General features: G+C 40.2%; 1 protein-coding gene across 4 annotated transcripts; it reads right to left on the bottom strand.

Moving 5' to 3' along the window:
* Positions 1-535: 535 nt before the first annotated feature.
* Positions 536-17,336, bottom strand: CCDC181 (coiled-coil domain containing 181). Of its 4 annotated transcripts, none has more exons than XM_070397354.1 (6): positions 17,173-17,336; positions 11,938-12,077; positions 9,945-10,880; positions 6,900-7,046; positions 2,843-2,994; positions 536-1,233 (listed from the first exon to the last, which is right to left on the bottom strand). In XM_070397354.1, exons 2-6 carry the CDS (start codon positions 12,052-12,054, stop codon positions 1,080-1,082), a joined length of 1,506 nt encoding a protein of 501 aa, XP_070253455.1. In that variant the 5' UTR covers positions 12,055-12,077; positions 17,173-17,336; the 3' UTR covers positions 536-1,079. The 4 variants fall into 4 exon arrangements, with proteins under 4 accessions (XP_070253455.1, XP_070253452.1, XP_070253453.1 ...); XM_070397351.1 differs by having other exon boundaries at positions 540-1,233; positions 2,843-2,997; XM_070397352.1 differs by having other exon boundaries at positions 540-1,233; positions 2,843-2,997; positions 17,202-17,336.
* Between the last annotated feature and the right edge of the window lie 3,949 nt (positions 17,337-21,285).

Here is a 21,285-nt window from a genome sequence, read left to right as displayed (position 1 = left end):
ACTCAACATCAGAGGTGACACGCGAACTCATTTTTTTTGGTTGATTTTTCTTTGTTAAATGGCATTTAAATATATAAAATAAATATCAAAAACATAAGTCTTTGTTTTACTATGGTTGCAAATATCAAAAAATTTCTATATGTGACACGGCACCAGAGTTAAGTTAGGGTTTTTTAAAATGCTGACACGCCGAGCTCAAAAGGTTCGCCATCACTGGCCTATAAGTGCATCAAAAGATGCTCAGTATCACCGATCATTAGGGAAATGTAAATTGAGTACTTCATACCCATTAGGATGGCTATTATCAGAAAAGCAAAATAACGCAAAAATGTGAAAAAATTGGAAGTTTTGTGCATTGCTGATGGGAATACAAAATGGTACAAACACTACTGAAGACAGTATGGCAGTTCCTCAAACACTGTGAACCTAACACTGCTGGCCTCATGGGCAAAACGAGACTAATAGGGTTGTTACCAACATTATACTAAATTATTTATGTAAAGCATTTACAATACCAGGCACATTATAAACTAAGAGCTGGCTAATTTTGTAACATACCTAAAACAGTATTATGCATAATTATCACTTTGTTTTAAAGAAGTCGGCCTACCCTACTGCTTATTGCCACAGCTAGTCAAGGTTAAAGTTGATATAAATAAGACTTTGTATAAGGCCTTGAGCCAGGCTTGTTCAAGAGGTAACTCCTCCTGCCTTATGAAATGTCCTATTGCAATTTTTTCATGATAATAAGAACTAAGAATAGAAATGTGCCTTTCTTGTGGTTCTTTCCTGTTAGAAACGTTAAAACAATTTAGAAGTAAGGGAATAAAGAATGCAGAATTTGTTCATTGTTCAATTTGTTGCATGGCCTAAGGAAGGATATAACACATTCCCACACATCAAGAGAAGAAATTTATTTTGTTCTAGTGTAAAAAAGAAAGGATCAATCACTGTCAACATCACCAAAAAGATGTACCATTTCCATAATTCAGAGTATAACCAAAGCACAGGGGCATACAAAAATAATATCCAAAATTCTGAGGATTGTGGCTTCAAAATGAAGTATTTAATAGAAACCTTCAGTTGTAATGGTCAGTAAAACGGAAGGATTTGGCTTCGGACATATATGGCTGAAACTGTTTGGAACGCTTTGCTTCCAGTCGGAACTGTCTAGTCCTTTCCTTGACAGCTTGTTGCTCCACTAGTTTTTCGACCCGCTTCCTTCGTAGCCACCTGCAGGAACAGACATGATCAGGTCTGGTGTAACCAGCATGTATGCTTCATGCTACAAAGTTACTGCTATAGCCAATTAAAAGAAACTGAATGTCTTTACACCGAAACGCTGCAGTCACAACACAAAAGTATTAACTGAAAAATTTCAGGCTTATGCCCTAGGCCCACACAAGAAAACAGTTATATCTGGTATTGAATGTTTGAATTAAGTTTGTCTTACAATGAAATTGCAAACATAACATTTTTTAGTAATAAACAGTTTTATATGTGATATGGGTCCTATCCTTTTTAAAAAAATATGGCTTTATACATAAATAAGTATGTGATAGATTCCAAATAACTCATTTTTTATAACTAGTTGCATGCTAAAACCTTTCTTAACCAGGCTGAGAATCCCAGCATGCATCAATGTTGCATTGCTTTTCTTGGTAGAAAATTATAGAGCTCTTGATTTTCATTGCATAAACTAGTTCTTCCTTAAAGCAGAAAAATAAGCCCAAGCATAAAAAACATAAAAAAATGGAGAGTCCACATTCTAACAAATTTAAGTCTATAAATCTTGCTTAGGTAAAATAACATAAAAAATAATTGTATACACACATATCTAGTATGTAAGTATGTATGTGGTGTGTGTGTGTGTGTGATATTTTAAAGAACTAAATCTAAACTTTAAAATTGTATTAGAAAAAGACACTTAAGGAAAAAATAAAGAAAGAAAGAAACGTCATAACCCAATGCAGTGTGGTCCTGAATTGGATACTAGTTTGAGCAAATTAAACTGTAGCCATTTTGGGGGCCAACTGGGAAAAAATGGCTACGGGCTGGAGGTAGATGAGATCATTAATGAAAATAAGCCAATTGAGAACAGTTTGTAAGTATGATCTCAATTTCTATTTTTAAATTATAAATACAGAGAAACATCTAGAATATATGCACTAAGGTCCTAACAATAGTGATTTCTGAGTGATGAGAATGCAATGTTTTCCCCCTCCATTTCCACAATGAATATTTACTGCTTCTATTATAAAGGGTTATATATTTTTTAAAAAGGAAGACAAAGAAAAAAAGAGAAATACAAAAAAAACAAATGAAAACAGAAATGAAAGTAACTTCAAACAATAGGACTCCCACAGGCTTGCTGGCAAAATTATAAGCCTCGGAACCAGCCACCAAAATATGTACCCAAATCTCCTCTCATTTGGTCTCCTCAGTCTGACTGCCTTTCTTTACAGAAAAATAGTTCTAGGTAAATGTAACTATTCAGTTTTTCTGAGGACTAGGTAGGAGAAGCTGTAATCAATCTTTGGCCCATTCCTCTAAGAAATGAACAAACAGATGGATATATGAATGAATGGTGGGCTCTCAAAGGCTACCACCCTGGTGCCATAAGAAACAACTTTAGTGTTGAAAACTATCTTGAAAGAATGGTATCAATATTGTGCCAAATGTGGAATCAAAGAATCTCACACATTTATTAAAGTGGATTTAAAAGTGAATAGGATGCAATGTCAAAGATCCAATATTTGGCTTATTTTTCCCTCCAGGCTTTATCCGTATGTAACTTTCTAAAACGACCGTGAGGGAGGGGCGCGCTCTGCCTCTGACTTACTGTTTAAAGGCCCGTTCACGGCCTTCTGTCCCCTGGAGGAAGAACAAGCATTCCTCCTGCTTTCGTAGTTCTTCTGTCTTTTTTTCTTTCAGCTGCTCTTCGTGCTTCTTTTTAAGCCACAATCGAAAAGCTTGTTGTGGGTCTCTGTTTTCCTGCTAGTTACGAAAACAAGCTTTGCTTAATTTGAATAAACCACAACTACTTTCTGAGACCCTGCCTACGGGACCCTATAAGAATAGGTCCCACTCATAAATTTTTCATAGTAATGCCAACCCATGACCCGCACTCCTCATATCCAAACCAAACATATCACATTTGAATCAGCAACAGTGACTCCCCCCCGTCAGAAAATTCCGCACTGAATTCACTGCCATGTGACTTCTTTCAAAGTCTTAGTGAGCATGGCCCTCCCATGTTTATTGCAGCATCATTTACAACAGCCAACCTGGAAACAACCTCAGCTGTGGTAGGTGAAGGGTTAAAAAAGATGTGGCATTTATGTACAATGGTGTACTAGCCATAAAAAAAGATGACATATTGCCATTTATGACAACATGGATGGGTCTCAAATGTACTATGCTAAGTGCAATAAGTCAGATGGAAAGGGACAAAAAAACCGTGATTTCAATCATTTTTATGGGGAATATAAAACAAAAAGAAACAAATGAACAAACGAAACAAAATAAAACAATGTTAGGTACAGAAAATATATAGATGGTAACAGAGGGGAAGGCAGTGGGAAGAGAGCAAAATGGGAGAAGGGGTCAATTGTGTGGTGATAACTGGTGAGCACACTACAGTGTACACAGACATGGAATTATAATCCTGCATACCTGAAACTTATAAAATGTTATTAACCAATGTTCTCTCAACAAAAAATACATGTATACATAGAAGAAAAGAAAGAAAACAATACAGTATAACAGCTATTTGCATATCATTTACATTCTATTAGGTGTTATAAGTAACCTAGAGATGATTTAAAGTGTACGAGAGGCCCTGGCCGGTTTGGCTCAGTGGATAGAGCGTCAGCCTGCTGACTCAAGGGTCCCAGGTTCAATTCCGGTCAAGGGCATGTACCTTGGTTGCGGGCACATCCCCAGTAGGGAGTGTGCAGAAGGCAGCTGATCGATGTTTCTCTCTCATCGATGTTTCTAACTCTCTATCCCTCTCCCTTACTCTCTAGAAAAAATCAATAAAATATATTTTTAAAAAAATAAAAAATAAAAAAAATAAAGTGTACGAGAGGATTATGTAGGTTATATGCGAATACTACACCCTTTATATAAGGGCCTTGAGCATCCAGGGATTTTGGTATCGCAGAGGGACTCAGGGATCAATCCCACACAGGTACTGGGGGACGACTGTCATCAATAAATAAAGGTCTAAACATAGCGACTTGCAAAGTTGAGCCCTTTGACAAGAAAAAATAATTTTGCACAAACAAATAAAACAGTTGGAGAAAGGCAGTGTGAGTAGAGTTGAGGTCTTTGTAGCAATCTGAAGAATGTCCGTGGAATACAGTCTGAAAACCAAAGATCCAACACTTATGTTATTCAGCCTTTCTTTAGATGCTAACTTTGGGGTTCAGACCCCAGAGTTGTCAGTGGGAAGCCCCCATAGCTGAGCTATCCCTCCGGAACTTCAGCTGCTGCCCGGGCAGCCTCCAGGCAATTCTAACTTCCTACCAGTCTGTATGTGGTCTCCACTTTACATCCTTGGTTATCAGGCTCTCTCCAGCTGGTCTTCATTTGATTATTCAGGATGGTTTTTCTATATTTTAGTTGTAATTCCAGTTTGGTCCTGGGAGAGTGTCAGTGTAGCTTCTACTTCATCTGCCGCCACCATGGAACTTCACGAGATCCCAGCTTTGATTTTTAGCTTTGAGAACGTCTAGCTGCCCAGCCTACCTCCAAAGCTGTAACTACTCTTATGGAGAGTGGCTTTAGCATTTGCAGCTGTAGAATGTCTCATAAGGGTAACAGCCATGAAGCTTTGTCATAAGCAGCAGCTAGTGGGAGTAGCCCATTGTTTTGAAAGAGCTTATTTGGGAGAAGAAAGAGAGCAAAGGGACGGATCTGGGGCCTTGGGATGGATGCCTGACTAGAACACTCATTTAATACTTCCCCCAAATATGAGCCCATGATGGAGACCTTCTCCTACACCTTGCATTTTCCTTTACTTGCGATCCACATGGCAAAGCATTCTGGTCTCAGTTATGAAATGCATGTGACCTAGGGTCTTTCGTGTACGACGCTGAACCTGGTGAAGAGGACTCATGGACCTAAAGGATAACGCTGAACACCTAGAAATCGCAGAGTGGCTGCAGATGACAGAAAGTGTTCATCTGGAATTATGGACCAGAAGAGTCAGGAATTCAGGAACCAACAGGATCGATGGGTATCTCTGTCCATTTATTCATTCAATGGATATTTACTGTTATCTATTATATAGAATATCTACGGGTCACATCAATGAAATGCCAACCCATTTGCATCAATGAAAAAACCTGGTCAGCTCTCACATACATCCTAGGCCGATACTGTACAATGCAGTAGCCACTAGTCACATGTGACTACTGACAGAGAAAATTACACACTCAGCATCTTGGTCACATTAGCTCTATTTACAGGGCTTCACAGCCACACTGTGGCTTGATCGCCAGCACAGGTGCAGGGCGTTTCCATCAGCTCAGAAAGCCACACTGGAAGTGTTGTTCTAGACGAGCAGATAAGAATAGATGACCAGGCATCATAGTAATGCCAACCCATGACCTGCACTCCTCATATCCAAAACAAACATATCACATTTGGATCAGCAACAGTGACTCCCCGCCGTCAGAAAATTCCGCACTGAATTCACTGAATAGATGATTGATTGATCGATCGACTGGTATATCAGATTCAACGAAAAGCGTGGTAAGGAGAGAAACTAATAATGGGAAGGTGAGGAGAAAGGAGGGTATTTAGAGAGAAAGTGAGGGAGCGAGTTTGGAGACATCTGGACAGAGTCTTCCAAGCATTGGTAACACAGCAAAGGACCTGACAAGGGGCTGTTTTGCATGTTCAATAAAAAGCAAAGTCAAAATCAAGCTGTCACAAAGGGGCTGGCAAGTGGAAGGAGGCGAAGTCAGAATAACAGGGATCCGACAGTGTACAACCTTGTAGGCGGTGGTAGGCACTTGGGACTTTATTTGGAGATGAGGAGCCATTGGAGGTTTCTGAGCGTACGTGACGCAATCTACTCCGCATTTCAGAGGCTCACCCTGGCTGCTGTACTGGAGACGGAATGGAGTTGGGGGCAAGGTGGAAGAAGGAGGAGCAGTTACCAGGCTTTTGCAGCGGGTCAGGCAACATGCAGTGGTGGTTTAGATGAAGATGGTGGGACTCGGGATGTAAGTTGAAGATAGAATAGACAAAATGTTCTCCGAGACTGAATGTAGGGTTTTATATTGTGCTTTACTAGATTATGTTTTAATATTTCCAGGATTCGTTTTTATGTTTTTATAAATACAACCATATAAAACCAAACATTTCTGCATTACAAAACAAAATATGAAAACCAAAGGGAAAAAGTAATGCAGTAGATTTCTCAAAGAAGATTTCCTAACAGAAAGGTTGACAAAGAATTTTTCTATGAAAAGAATATCCAAACAGCTCAGAGGTGATCAGTCTTGCTGAAAATAACACTGCAATGCAACAACATTTTCTACCTATCATGTTGGTAAAAATAAAAACACTTGAAAGCACACTTCTTAATGCAGGTGTTGGGGTATTTTGTGTGTGCACCCCATCTTTGCCCTATTTGAATATAAAAGTCACACTGTCTAAAAAATTGGTAGCTTTCCCTATTTGGTGCTAGGACAGTTTAAATGAAATAGGAGTCACTGGATTTTTGCAGTTTCTTAGGAGGCGCCTGATGCATCTTTTGCGAGGGTGGTTCCTGGACCAGTCTCTCTACTCGCAGATGTTCTTAGTCTGACATTCTGATGCCCTTCCGTAAACAAATCCCACCTCCATCTCTGTACGAAATTAATTTTCATAGAAGTTTTACTTACTCTACTGCTCATGTCTTCAATTTCCTTTGCTCGCTGAATTCTCCTCATTTCTACAACCTGCTCTCTTTTCCTTTGCAACCACGCTTTAAATACTATGTCGTTCTCCTTTTTCTTTTCTTTCTCTTCTTCTATTTTCCGTAGTTCTTCCTGGGGGAAAGAACATCAAAGGGCATTAATAAAAGATTTAAAAATCGTAGGTGAGTCCCTAGAGTAGAGAGAGATATTTTGAGATCTGAAGTTAGAACTCCCTGCCTCTAAAACTTTTCATCGAAAAGCTAGGTGTTCTTAAAAAAAATAATAATAATAATAATAATAATAATGCCTCTAATTTGCTTAGGAAGAGAATAAAGATTTTTAAAGATAAATCAAATGTAGAGACAAAGGCTATAATTTTATGGGTGTATAATACATACTGTCCAGGAATTCCTTGAATCTCTCCTCCACTTCCTACTTTAATTTTGGTCTTAAATGCAGCTAAGCCACAGAAGCACCGCATGATGTCCGTAAAAGCAGAAAGATGTTCTAAATGCTTTTCTATTATTGTTACATTTGTTCACTGTAATAAATGGCATTGTGGTTGCACAGAGATGTACTTTGAAGGGTGCAAGTGAGCCACCATGTGCTGTCTAGGACCTGCTCTGAAAATTCCTTAGCCCACGAAGGAGATGAAGCAAATACGCCAAAATCTCAGCGATTTCTGAATCCGGATGAGAACAGAGGGTTAATTGCACCTTTAGATATGTTTGGAATTTTTATTATTATGTTTAAACATATTTTCAGCTAGCATATATTCATAAATTAACACTTTGCTATCAGGAAAAATATTTAGATAATTAGTTAAATGCAAGAACAAAATGAATTTTTAAACCTGAATTATCCAGCTAATATTCTAAAAGGGAGTGACTTAAACCTGAAGGGAGGTACTTCATGGACCCAGTTACAGACAGCGATGAAGCAGCGCGTGGGAGCCGCACTGCGCGGTGGTGGGAACAGCAGCGAGCTCAACCTGGGGGCACTCACCCTGCCGCGTACGCACTGTTCTCACCTCTAACATGAGCTGCCTTCACAGGTCTCCAGTCTCTCCCAACACTAAAGTCATCACTGAAATGAACTGAACGACACAATCCCTGCTTACATTTTCTCAAAGAATGGAATTCAGAACCCTTTCCTTACGCTTTGACAACAGAGAAAGTCCTTCTAATTCCTTTGAATGGAACACAATATAGGAAGGAAAGGCAAAATTCTACCCCCTTAACAGCATAAAATACCTTTTAACATGCCTGTCTACTATTTTCTAAACCCTAATGGAGCTTACATTATATATAGTTCCTTTTTACGAAAAAAAAAAAAAAAAAGGACGTTGGATGCCTTGCATGGACACGGACAGTATGGTAGGACAATTATCTTTCCAGAAGGAACCTTTAGACACTTACACAGACGACATCAGCCAGAGCCCAGCTAACAGAGCTGCCAGGGAGAACGGGGAAATGGCTCCCTTAGCAGAGAGCCAGAGTACAGCAGCCAGCCCAGCAATATTTTGTCAGGCATAAAAAATAAAGCTGTGAAAGAAGCTAAATAATATTTTTAAAGCCTTAGATTATAAAGCCCATGCCTTCAGCAAGTACGAGGGAAGGGGAACAGCTCTTCGGATCTTTGACAAGAGGGAACAACAGTGTGTGTTACGCCCAGAAAAGAGGATCAAATGCAAACAGAACAAACAGAACAATCTACCAGCCACACCAGTCACAGTTACCCTTAGTTCACTGGTGAGAGATACTGAAATGGTGTAAAACCTCCTCCATCACTTTTACAGAAATACGCCCACACATATGCATGGCTGTGTGCGTCCAGTTACTCTCAACAGGTACTTTTGTATTGTCATAAAGTTAACAGAGCCTTCAAGTATTGTTATGTATCTGATCCAAGTAAGCCGAGCCTGACTGTTAGCGTTTAGATCCCAGTGGCTGAGCCAGAAAACACTGAGTCTGCATCCTTTCAGACTCCGCCTGAGTGGGCTATGGGCTCCATGTTCTTGCTGACTCTGTTTTCCACTTTTTCTGTGAATGTGAGTTCCTGATAAATGCAGAGATTCCCCTGGTAGTTTCCTGCCTAAATGGAAAATATACTATTTCTCAATGGATGCCAAGAAAACTGGGATTTTTCACTCCAACTTTGCTGCAAACAAGTTGAATGACTTCGGTCAAGTTACTTAAACTTTCTACCCTATAGTTTTCTGATCTGCAACATGATCGTTAAGCTTTCCTCTAACTGTAACACCCTATTAGCCCGTGATTCTGCTGAGGTTTGGTATTTACATTAGACATGTTGTGTGGTTCAGCTTAACACCATTACTTATCCAGTAAAACAGAGAATTTGGGGCATTCAAGTCATTTCAAGAAAACGTACCAGTTTTGGTACCTGGAGTTTTCAATTATGAAAGACTTTTATTTTAAGAGCAAAAAAATACCCCAACATAATAATTTTGGATTCCATAAGGCATTCTGGAGATATTTCACTAAGGTTATTAGTTCTACTCTTAATTTGAAACTAAAATCCCTGAACTCAAGGGATTATAGGCATACACGATACGTGAAACACACACGCGCCACAGAATTATAATCCAATTCTACCTGTTGCCTCCTAAACCTCAGCACAGCTTGCCTGCACATTCCCACCTGACATCTGATTCTCACCCGTCTCACATCCAGGTTCCTTTCAGCAGTCACCTGGCCTCTCTGAGCCTCACCTTTACAATGAAAGGATCAGATGAAGTCCCCACTGAGCTCGACCCCCGCTCCAACCCAGGTGTTCTTTACTGGGCTTTGGGAGCCTTACACGAAGGACCAAGGTAGTCATGGTGTTCATCCCGTCCATAGACATTCTGAACACTCAACCCTTCATCTTCCGACAGGAAAACAAAGCAACCAGGCAAATACGCCCAACACTTGGAAGAAATACTTTGGTGAAGGACCGTTTCCATTGCTGCTGCTCCTGTGAAATATGAAAACAGACTCTCCTCTCCACCCGGTGCCCATGCGCTCTCACCTCCCTCTTCAGCTTCTCTCTCCTCTGCTCCAGCCGCTTTTGCAGTTCCTTCTGTCGTGGAGAAAGACAATACGTGGAGGTCACTGGAGAGACATTGGCAGACTGTATCCTGTGATTAGACTTCCCGTTCCCCTTGCTGGGCTCTGAGTTGGCAGCGGAGCTTGGCCGAGCCTTGGGGTTGGGCGGCGGCTGAGGGGGGAAAGCCACGGGCTCCTCTGTGGATGAGCCCTGGGTCTTTGCTGCAGGCTCTTCCTTCTTGACAACACTGACAGCTGAGCTGGAGGACCTGGCTGATGACTGCTGAGCGTCATGTTCTGAACTGTTGACATTGCTAATGGGGGGCAAGAACCCCTGACTCTCAATGTCTTGCAGATTCATAAGTTCAAACTTCCCGTCTCTCTCGACCAGTACCTTCCTGTCCTTGTTCTCCTCATAGCTCCCGCCAGGGAGCGACAGGAGCACTTCCTGTCCAAGTTCATTGGAAATATGTAACTGCGACAGTTTCCCAGACACATTACTCTCATTTTCAAAACGTTTGTAGTCGTCAGTGTCTTCCAGTGGAGGAACTTCGAGATCCACTAATTTGTCCTTGAACTTCAGTTTCCGCTCCCTCTTGTCATTCACAGGTTCTTGATTCTGTAGAATCTTGTTGGCTTGTATAATTTTCTCCATAATGTATCTCCTCACTTCCTCATCCTCGTCCTCCTCCACGTCTTTCTGGCTTTCCAGTTTGGATTCCTGGAAGGAGTTTTCACTGTCTGAATCCGACATGGGTTCCAAAGACTGACTACTCGGTACGGAAATGAAGTCATTTCTTCTTGGTGAAGCCTCATCCCTCGAGGATGTGTCAGGATCAGGAAGCTGTCCCATGTGTTCAGCTTCTGTTTCATTCTCTTTCAACTCTTTGCTAATGCTCTCTTCATTCCCACAAGCCATCTAAAAAAAAATATATATGAGGTTCTCTTTTCAGCAAAAATGGAGACACTTTGTCTATTTATATGTAAAAAAACCAGAAATGGATTTTCAGATTCATGTAATTTGTTTTAGAAATGGAAAAATACATGTGCTTCCTGCTCGCTTTTTGCTCATAATATTCTAACTCACATTTGTGAGCACCCCAGGGGAAATGCATGGACAACAGCAGTCAGGAAATTTTAACTCTAAATCTGTATTTGATGGTATTGAGTGCTATACTGATATTTAAAGTATTTTATGCCAATGCATGAGAACTATAAATATTATTTTAATATTCCACCCTCTATAAAATCTTCCTCCCTTTACATTTTCAGAAGTATATATTTTTAATGTTTTCTTTTTATAATATTTGTATTCTTCAAAAAAAGTATCTTTTTCCCCAAGACTATTAAAAGTTACTGCCATTGGTCAAGTCCTAATTATTTTGAGGTTCTTAGAATCCCTTGAGATTATTATTGCCATTTTCTGCAGAACCCAAATCCCAGATCAATTTTTACCTCTAGATTTTCTAGAGAAAAAAAGTAATAGACCCTTTATATTTTTCTATATTAATTCCCTGAACAGCTCATTCACATGTCTTTTCTTTGTTGCTCAAAGCTTATTTACTCTTAAGATTTCAAATATTAGCCAAAAGACTATGTTTTTTGAGGATTTGCTTCACTTGTCATTCACATTAAATCTCCATGATTTTACCCATTTATATAAACTAGAAATGAATTGTACTCATTTTTTTGCTTTTCATGCAATTAATTATATTATTTATATTATATAAATTACAATCTTAGAATTATAATTTTAGCTTTATTAAGTGCTAACTTAATCCCTGTTCTCTCACTAATTACCCGTGCCTTAAGATACAACATTTAATCTCTCCGTGCCTCAATCTTCTCATCTATAAGATGGGATGATGTCATTTGTTCTATGTACATTAAAGAAATTTTGTGAGGTTTAGATGAGATAATATGAAACTTTTCAAGAATTACAAAACACTTTGTTGCTGTTAGCGATTTATTTATACCTCTATTATGTTGACATCACTTTCTTCTTTTTCATCAATTAACCACTCCAGGTCCTTTTCAAAGTCATCTTCATATTCTCCAGTTTCTTTGGAATCAGTATCTTTATTTTCATCCATTTTCTGTGTGTTAGGGAATAATGCTGTGAGACGAAAAGAGATAAGGTCTATGCTATGTGCACTTCAGGTGTATGTGGGTCTGAAGACCAATATTGAAGATAAGCTCATTAACACAGACGCACAAAACATGGGGTGCTCAGAATAAACATGTGCCTGTAGACTTACAATGGCCAGACATTTTCCAAGTGTACTACTCCTAACCACTTCCCCCCAACTCCTGAAACCGGAATTTGCAAGGAGACTAAGAGGCAGATAAGAAGACCATCGCGGCTTAGAAAGGGATGTTCCACATTCCCCGGATAGCATTAAAACGCCTGTGCGTCAGAGTGCTCACAGCGCATGACTCAGCTTCTTAGTCTCACTCATCTGCATTTCCTTATGTTCAAATGAACACAAGTATATCAATCCCCACCCTCAGTTTCCCCACCTTCTTAAAGAAGGATCTAGTCACTTATAGGCATAACTATAATTTGTGACCTGAGAGCTTTTTAACTAAGTAATAACTAATTCTCATTTATGGTAAATGCTGGTTTCCACAGAAGTCAGGCTGTTGTCAACTCTAAATAAAGCATTTTTTTTTTGTTAAAAAACAAACTCTGATGCCTAATACTAGAAGACAGTGGCAATAAATAGAGATGTCAGATGAAAGTTAATAAATGTTTGTGAAATGAAATGAAATTCATTTTTAAAAGAGCTAAGCTAAAGTTATCTTCAAATTGAGGTCAGTGCATAGCCATGTTAATTTTTTGTGTACAACTTTTCAAACAAAAGCAGCATGTAAATCTCTACCTATAATGTGTCTGTATATGTGTGTGAGCATACCACATATATGCACAATTTTGCACACACCTATAATCTATATATATAAAAGCCTAATATGCAAAGTGTCCCCTCGGGAGTTTGACCAGGAGACTGGGAGTTCAATCACTTGCTATGATGTGCACTGACCACCAGGGGGCAGTGTGTAACAAAGGAAGGCCCTGGCCAGCAGCTGGCTGGCAGCCGCTAGGGACCCTACCTGTGCACGAATTTTGTGCACTGGGCCTCTAGTATTCCTATAAAGATTATACAAGACCTCTGGCCTACTCAGTCTGGTATAGAAGGCAAACATAAACAAAACACATAAATTAAAAATGTAGGGAAAAATAAAAATGTAAATAAATGTAATAAAGGTGTATATGAAGGACTGTGGAAGGGATAAAAGAAGCAATTAACTCAGTCTAAATTGCAAATATCATGGAAAGCTGAACAGGGTTTGATTACTGAGTCTGAGAGTCCATCAGTTATTCCACGCAAACAGAACAGCGCAAGAAAGAACAAACACACATGGACAAGCCTGGAACTGAACATAAACATGCACTAAAGAAAGATCTGGAAGGAATATAGAGGGGTCAGTTTGATGTCATATTATCTTTCACAAAGAAAAGGGTTGAGGGAAAATTATTTATGTAGATTTAATTGTCACAAAATAGCCAAAGGTAGAACTATATAGCGATAATCTACACACTTCCCACTATTGACTCAAACAGAAGAACCATGGTCTCTAAATGTACGCAGAATATTAGACCCAGTTTCAAAAAAACTGTAGAAATCTAATGTTAGGGCTCCAAGCACCTGGGAGCCTGTTCCCATACCTGCTTCTCTGGCTCCTCCACCAAGAATAAGTTGCCTAAAACCCGTTTTGGAAGTAGAACGAATGGATGTCAAGAATGCAAGAGACCTCAGCACATTGGTAAAGATGTAACATGAGAGCTATTGTGGCTGAATTGATAAATTACCCATTGGAACTTTGCTTTAGTCATTAGCTTCACTTTATTCTCCCCAAACATTTGAGACCACCTTGTCCTGGTACCAATTTTACTAAAGTGAGATTTAAATTGTTTTCCTTTCCTGTACACCGACAAATGATAGTAGAAGCATGTGGGAGGGCATCTTTCCACTGGCTGCACCAGACACATGGCAGGGCTTTTCAGCACTACACGTGAAAAACACTGCAATAGGCTTGGTGAACACTGGGTTCAAAATGAGTTCAAAAATGGAGATACCCAAGACGTAAAAGAGCTCCAAGGCTGAGACTGTGGGTGAGAAACAACACAGGAAGCCCTGTACCGATTCCTGTGCTGCTGCCGTTTAAAGAACAGAAGACAAGCTGGGACTCATTCATGGGGCTAGCAAGCCAGGAGAGGGGATCAAAGAGAGGAGAAGGGAAGAAGGTAGGTTGTGAGGTAAAGTGTCTTAGCAGCAGACTCTGGGGAGCACTTGGATGACAGTCTAAGGAAACGCAGGCCCTGGATGGCACCGGTTAAACACTATTGAAAAGGCTGCCATGTGAAGGGGAGTGGACTTGTATCACGTCAAGTAGTACAATTAGTACGAGGGCTGGAAACGTGGAGCAGGTTTAGGTACGTGGAAGAGAGACATTCCATTTCAAAGCTTGTCCTGAAGTGAGGTGAGATGCCTAGAAGATGACTCGCGCATGAATGTTTTCCAGGTCGAAGCTTTAGAAAAGTTGAGCTAGATGACTCTTAAGGTTGCTTTTAACCTTTTCTATAAGATGCAAATGAACAAATAACTGCCAACTCGTGAAAAGCAAGAGAATTTTAAAAGCAAATGCATAGCACCACGGTAAAGTGTATCTAACAACCAAAACAGAGACAGACTCATGATGACAGCTGTCAGTGGCAGGGGGGAGATGGGAGGCAGGGAAAGGGGAGAGGGGAGAGGGATTGAGCAAAACAGAATATAAAAAAGGGAAACTGTCATGGAAAAAGAAAAAGAGAAGTGCAGATTAGTAGTTACAAGATAGTCATGGGGATGTAAAGTACAGCATAGGAAAAGTAGTCCATAATATTGTAATGACTATGTATGGTGCCAGTTGGGTGCTGCAAATATCAGAGGGAGCACTGTGTAAAGTTGTCTAACCACACCTGAAACGGATACAAAATAAATACTGAATGTAAATATATATATATATATATATATATATATATATATATATATATATATTACAAAAAATAAAATAAATACTTGGTATCTAAATAACTAAGTTCAAGATTTAAAAACACTGTGGAGTCTGTCTCATTTAAATGGCATCTTTCTTTGTCTAGTTCTTCATATTGGTTTCCTTTCCTTCTCAAGACAAAGTTAGTCTTGGGTAACTGAAATGTCCATTATTCAACTGGATAATTATAACTATTTCTAATGTATTAGTTGGACTATAATTACTTCTAGATATTTCTTTCTTTTAAACTAAGATTACAAAATGGACGTTCTTAAAGGACTCAGAGTAAAGCTGTGATAATTTGTAAGTCAGAGGTTGAGAGCAATAATACTTTGAGGTGACCTAGAGAAACCAAGTCAGTATTGCAGAGTGAGTTTACGAGTTTACTCACCACTGCCTACCTGCAAGGCAGACTAAGTCGCATCAACTGTTATGCTTACTTACCTAGCAAGTGAAATAAGGTTGCCATGAGTCATGCAGAATAAACTGAAACTCATTGTGATTCAAAATACATACCTAGTTCCATTTTTCACAGTCACAAATGCCTTAGGACCATCAGCCCTCTTTTCAGAGTAGGGATCTTGAAATGTACTATGTTAAGATGTGTAAGTTACATAACTAATTGTTAGAATAAGATTTGTATGGAACTCTCCCATGCTTTCCCTCAACTTTATAATAAACAGAGTGGACCTTGTAAATAAATGGTTGTCTAAAGACTTTCGTTAATATGCTTTATTATTTACAAAGAATCTCACCCAGGTGAAAACTCAAATTTAAATCCAAACCATAGCATAAAAATAATAAATAAAAATAAAATGATGACAAATTAAACATATTAGGTGTTATTACGTCATACTAATATACCATACTTAAAAAAGCCACAGTTGAAGTGACTCTGAGAAGTAACTGATAGGTTGCATCGAATCAAAAGTGCCATTTTTTTCCTATAACTTTAAAAAATTCATGGCTAGTTCCCAAGTAAACAAAGAACATGAATCATAAACTCTTGTTGCCTACTAAGCCTTTCTCAAGTGCGTCACCGGATATTCAATCCCCTCCAGTCCCTTTAATCTTCATTCCCAGGGTACTGGCCATATGATACACAGTCAACATGCCCCAACAAAAATACTCCTCACACCAACGGAATCGCCCAACACATTTCCTGTAAGTTTCACACATTTAAATTTACATGTTTGTCCTCCTTAGAAATCCATGTAACTGGCTTGGACGAGAACTACTTTAACAGGAACTAAAGTAAGAGACAGAAAGTAATTCCTTCTCCCTGGTGTCTGCTAACTCCCACGAGGGAATGTGACTGCCCATCTTTTTAGTGTTGAGTCTGAGTCCAGGGATATACACAATGTTGATAACTTTCAGGATTCACAACTTAACAAATATAGTTTCATCTAAGTCACAGGCTCCACTCTTATCTCGTCTCCTTTTAAACACAAGGGTGTTTAAATTCTAAGAACATGGAAAGAATGTCAAAGAGAACACCTTTTAACATAAAATAAGAACTTAAGCAAAATCGACCCCGTGGTCACATCCCGAGACCACCGGCCCCTTCTTCCTGCTGCGTCCTGCGGAGACGGTTCCCAGGACTGAAGAAGGTGAAGGGATCAACACAGAACACACGTGCTTAACCCATGGGCACCGGCAACAGTGGTGATGGCCACAGGGAGGGGGGTCGGGGTTTGAGTGGAGGGAAGAAAGGGGGGATGAATAGGGACATCTGTAATAGTGTCAACAATAAAAATAAAGAAAAAAAACTTATAATCTGTCACCCCAAGCATAACGATACATAACAGCTAACAAACACCAGGGGGTCGTTTTCCTTGTATCCCAGGTACCAGGGACTCAGCGACGGCCGGGCCTCTTCCTGAAGGAGCTGATGTCGGGGAGTGAGTTTTCCGTCCCAGGGAGGAGCCGTGGGGAGGAAAGGCTACGCAACAATGACAGACCCGCCAACAGCCAGGCGTTGCCAGGCTCCGCGGACGCGGGACTCGGGAGGATGCGGAGCCCACGGGAGGGCTCTGCCCCTGGTCTCCCGCCCCCTTTCTCCCACCTGTCCCGGCAGCTCCCCTGGTTCACTCGCTCCCCCATAAACAAGTCCGCACCGTCCTTCCCTCGGTCCCTGGTCCCTTACAGCCCCTCCTGCCTGTGCGGTGCGGACGCTGAGGTCACAGAGATGGCCAGGGGTGCTCTCCTCTCTCCTCTTCCTTAGCTCTGACAAGGAGGCGAGGGAGACCCCGGCACCTGCTACCTACGCAGCCGGGACCCGGCTGCCATGGCAACGGCGCGTCTCAGCGTCCTCCATCCGGGACAAAGAGGCCTGTGGCGCGCGCAGGCGCAGACGGCAGCCTGCGGCACTGGCAGCCGCGGACGCTCGCGCTCCGGGGCAGGTGGCCTCGCAGGCACTGCCGCTGGGTGGTTTCCATGGAGACAGCGGGACCTCCTTCCCCCGACACACACGCAGGTCTCCCAGCGTCGGCGACTGGCGCGCTCTCTTGGTTGTGAGATTTCCCGCGGGGACCTGCCGCTCGCCAGTGTTTGGAAGGTGTGGGACATGTACGAGTGTTTCTGTACACTATTCTCTTAGCTGTTAACGTCAAACACGAGTTTGTCTCCTGGGTAGATAAGCATGTTGCGAATCAGCTATCAGGTGTGGGCCAGAAGGTCTCCCCGTCCCGCCCACCAATCAAAGTCAAAACCGAATTTACCCGCGTGGTCAAGGAAATAGGACGTTTGCTCCAGCCTTCATGCATGTCAGAACGGTCAACTGGAATTATGCAGTCGAAACCTATATAATTCTATTAACCACTGTCCTCCTAATAAATTTAATTTTTTAAATTCATAAAAATGGTCAACTAGCATTTCCTTAAATCCTCAAACATCCTCTTTATGTATAAAGAGAAAGCAAGATGGCCCCACCCGCTGGCTCAGTGGTTGAGCTTTGACCTATGAACCTAGAGGTCACGGTTCAAGGTCAGGGCTCCATCCCCAGATGGGGCACGCAGGAGGCAGCTGACCAATGATTCTCGCTCATCATTGATGTTTCTATCTCCCTCTCCCTTCCTCTCTGAAATCAATAAAAATATTTTTTTTTTTTTAAAAAAAGGGGAAGCAAGATGAATTTAGAAGATTGTGGTGACAAATGAAAGAAATTAGGACTATCGCTTTCCCTGCCAGAAATAAAAAGTGAGGATAAATAAAAATATTTACTTAGTACAACCCAGTGTTCGCTGTTTTTAAAATTTTTATTACAATTTCTATCATTTGATATAATAGAGCACCTTTTCATCAAAAGAGGAGCAATGTAAAATTGAACTTTTAAGTATTATCCAACTGTAACTTCACAAAAAAAATTAAGGTTAAAATGGATTACATTTCCAGCTGCAGTGTAGAACTTACAGTTGTAATGACCTAATGTTTCTTCTGCTGCAGGACTCAGTCTGAGGCCCCACACTTGAAAAGTCAAAAAATAAAATGAAATTTTTGACTATGGTAGGGCAAAGAAATTTTAGTCAAATCTCCTTTAGTGAATATGGAATTACTACCAAAGCTAGAGTAGACCTTAGGTTTCAGAACTCCTAGTTTAATATTTTTCCACTGACTCTCCAAAATATTTGCAAATGTTTGTTGCAAATATTAATGGGATATAGCAGCTCTACTAATAACAGCCAAAAATTGGAGACAAATGTCCATCAAATGGTGACTGGATAAAGTGTGTTATATATCCATGCAATGGAATATTTTCAGCAATGAAAAGGAATGAACATCGATGAACCATGAAATTATAAACATTGTTAAGTGAAAGAAGCCAGACACAAAAGACCACATATTGTATGATTCCATTTCTATGAAATGTCCAGAACAGGCAAATCTACAGACAGAAAGTAGATTAGGGGTTGCCTAGGACTGGGTGGTGTGTGGGTGCTGCTATTGAAGATCAATTGGGTGCATCACTGCTAAAGGATGAAGTATATGGTATATGAATTATATGTCAACAATAAAAACATTATAAAAACATTAATGGAATAGTGGGCAAACCATCACTGGAGAGTTGAAAATAATTTTTTAAAAGTAAGTTCTCAAGATTAATATATGGATTCTGTCTCCTGTGCTTAACTAGCTTATAGATTTTAATTTCGAAGTCTAGTTACGCCATCTTTAAAACAGATAATATTAACACTTGCCTTTAGAACTGTGAGGATGAAGTAAGGTAATCATGTGCCTAGCACAATGATTGATGCATACAAAGTACTCAATAAATGGGTGACTATTACCATTACATAGTTTTCAAAAACAATGAGAGTAGATTCTAGAATGAATATCTTTAAATGTCCAAAATGAAACTAATAATTTTAAATGATGTGTGGAATTCTACAATAAAAATATTCTCTACATTACCAGTTTGTACAGAATTGTACAGTTGAAACCTATATAATTTTATTAATATATAAAATAGCTAGGTGTTGATGTATCCATTTCAAAGAAATGTACATAAAACATTACAATCATTAGAGCCCTGTGTTATCTGAGTATAAAACCTGGATTATCTCATCTGCAAAATTTAGATTTACACCCCACTTAAATGGAAGTTAGAGTTCCAGTTACCTCAAATCCAGCTGCAAACAAAAACAAGTGTAAAAACTCTTGAAAGCAATAATAAAAAGTTACTGCAAAGTTTGTGAGCTAAGCTGGAGCTGTTTGTGAGTCTCTCACAGTCCTTTCGTTTACCTTATTATAACAAACTAGGGGCCTGGTGCATGAATTTGTGCACAGGTGGGGTCCCTCGGCCTGGCAAGCGATTGGGGCCATCAGGGCCGACCAGCCGGGGGGTCAGGGCCACGGGAGGTTGGCTTTGGGAGCGCACTGACCACTAGGGGGCAGCTCCTGTGTTGAGCGTCTGCCCCCTGGTGGTCAGTGCGCATCATAGCAACCAGTTGACCAGTCGTTCAGTAGCTTAGGAATATGTGTGTGTGTGTGTGTGTGTGTGTGTGTGTGTGTGTGTGTAAATAATGTTCAGGTCTGTGAGTTCCCAGCCCAGAAATTAGAATGTGATCATTGAAAAGGAAGGAAAAGAAAAGGGGTGCTTTGTTAAAAGTAGATAAACACTGACACCAGAAAACAACAGAACAACTAGAAGGGTGACAGACTGACAAATAGGGAGAATAAGTAAAAAGAGTTCAAAGCAGGGGCTACCTAGAATAAAACTCAAATCTTGGCTCATCTTTTCTACAGGCAAGCAGAGGCAAACACTACATTACAACACTGTACAATCCTCAGTGATAAACCTGAGCCACTTTAAAACGGGTTTATTTCACCATCATTTACTTAAAAAGGCAGAGAAATATTAGGACTAATTTCTAATATCTGCATGAAGGAGCTCACACACTTTAAAAGAAGATGGGGTTAAACAGAGAGAGCACAGGGTGGTGCACAAAGGTGCATTTAGCTAAAAAAAAAAAAGGATTAGGAAAAGGTGACAATAAAAAGACTTCTGCAGAGTGTTGATGTCAGCGCTGACTTCTGAAGAATGAAAAAACTGCAGGAGGGCAGGCAGGGCACTGTACACAGACAGATGGTGGCATTTGTGAGGGCCCATCGAGTTTACTCCAGGATCTTTAGGTAGTTCAGAATCTCTGGCATAAAACACACAAGGTGGGGTGGGGCATAAAAATGCAATCTACCCCCAATTGCTGTGGCAGCCTCTGAGATATCACAGACATATGGTGAAAACCACTGCAAGACGACCTATGAACAAACATTTCTATTAAAATCACTGCCATCGCTGGGCAAGTTAAGCGTATCATCCATTTCTTCTAACCTGTACAGACAGACAGAGTATTTTCATATTTTTGTGTTTGTTGAGATATTTTTGCAGACCTGCTCCATTAATTGAAGTTTATATTGGGGGCAGGGAGGGGGGGGAGTTAACTAAACATTACTCCAGAGAAATTCAAAGCTTATGATAAGTGGCAACTATTTGATTTCTCCTAGTCAGCAGGAAATGTTCCTGTCAGGGTCTCAACCATAATTGGCCTGAGTTCTGAGCAAGGAATACAGAAGTATCGTAGAAATACTGATCAAAAGTATGAGGAAGTTGGCAATGATGTACTCTTTAAAAACCTAGCATTTTGAACTCCCTCCCATCAATATCAATGAAAAAAAGAATAGAGGAATTAGATGACAAGATCCTTTTCCAGAATCAAAGGAGATGATGTCCA

The sequence above is a fragment of the Myotis yumanensis genome, unplaced genomic scaffold (assembly GCF_028538775.1).
Source record: "Myotis yumanensis isolate MYYU_CA2020_CCGP unplaced genomic scaffold, mMyoYum1.0.hap1 SCAF_17, whole genome shotgun sequence".
NCBI lineage: Eukaryota > Metazoa > Chordata > Mammalia > Chiroptera > Vespertilionidae > Myotis > Myotis yumanensis.
The sequence above is the reverse complement of the archived record's forward strand: the minus strand, read 5'-3'. Positions and strand labels throughout refer to the sequence as shown.

Excerpts from the sequence above, each read along its gene's own strand:
- CCDC181 (XM_070397351.1), bottom strand. The coding sequence starts at position 12,054 with ATGGATGAAAATAAAGATACTGATTCCAAAGAAACTGGAGAATATGAA. Across the intron at positions 10,881-11,937 it reads GTGATGTCAACATAATAGAG|ATGGCTTGTGGGAATGAAGA; the intron begins GTATAAATAAAT and ends ATTTTTTTTTAG. Across the intron at positions 1,234-2,842 it reads CGTGAACGGGCCTTTAAACA|GTGGCTACGAAGGAAGCGGG; the intron begins GTAAGTCAGAGG and ends CTGTTCCTGCAG.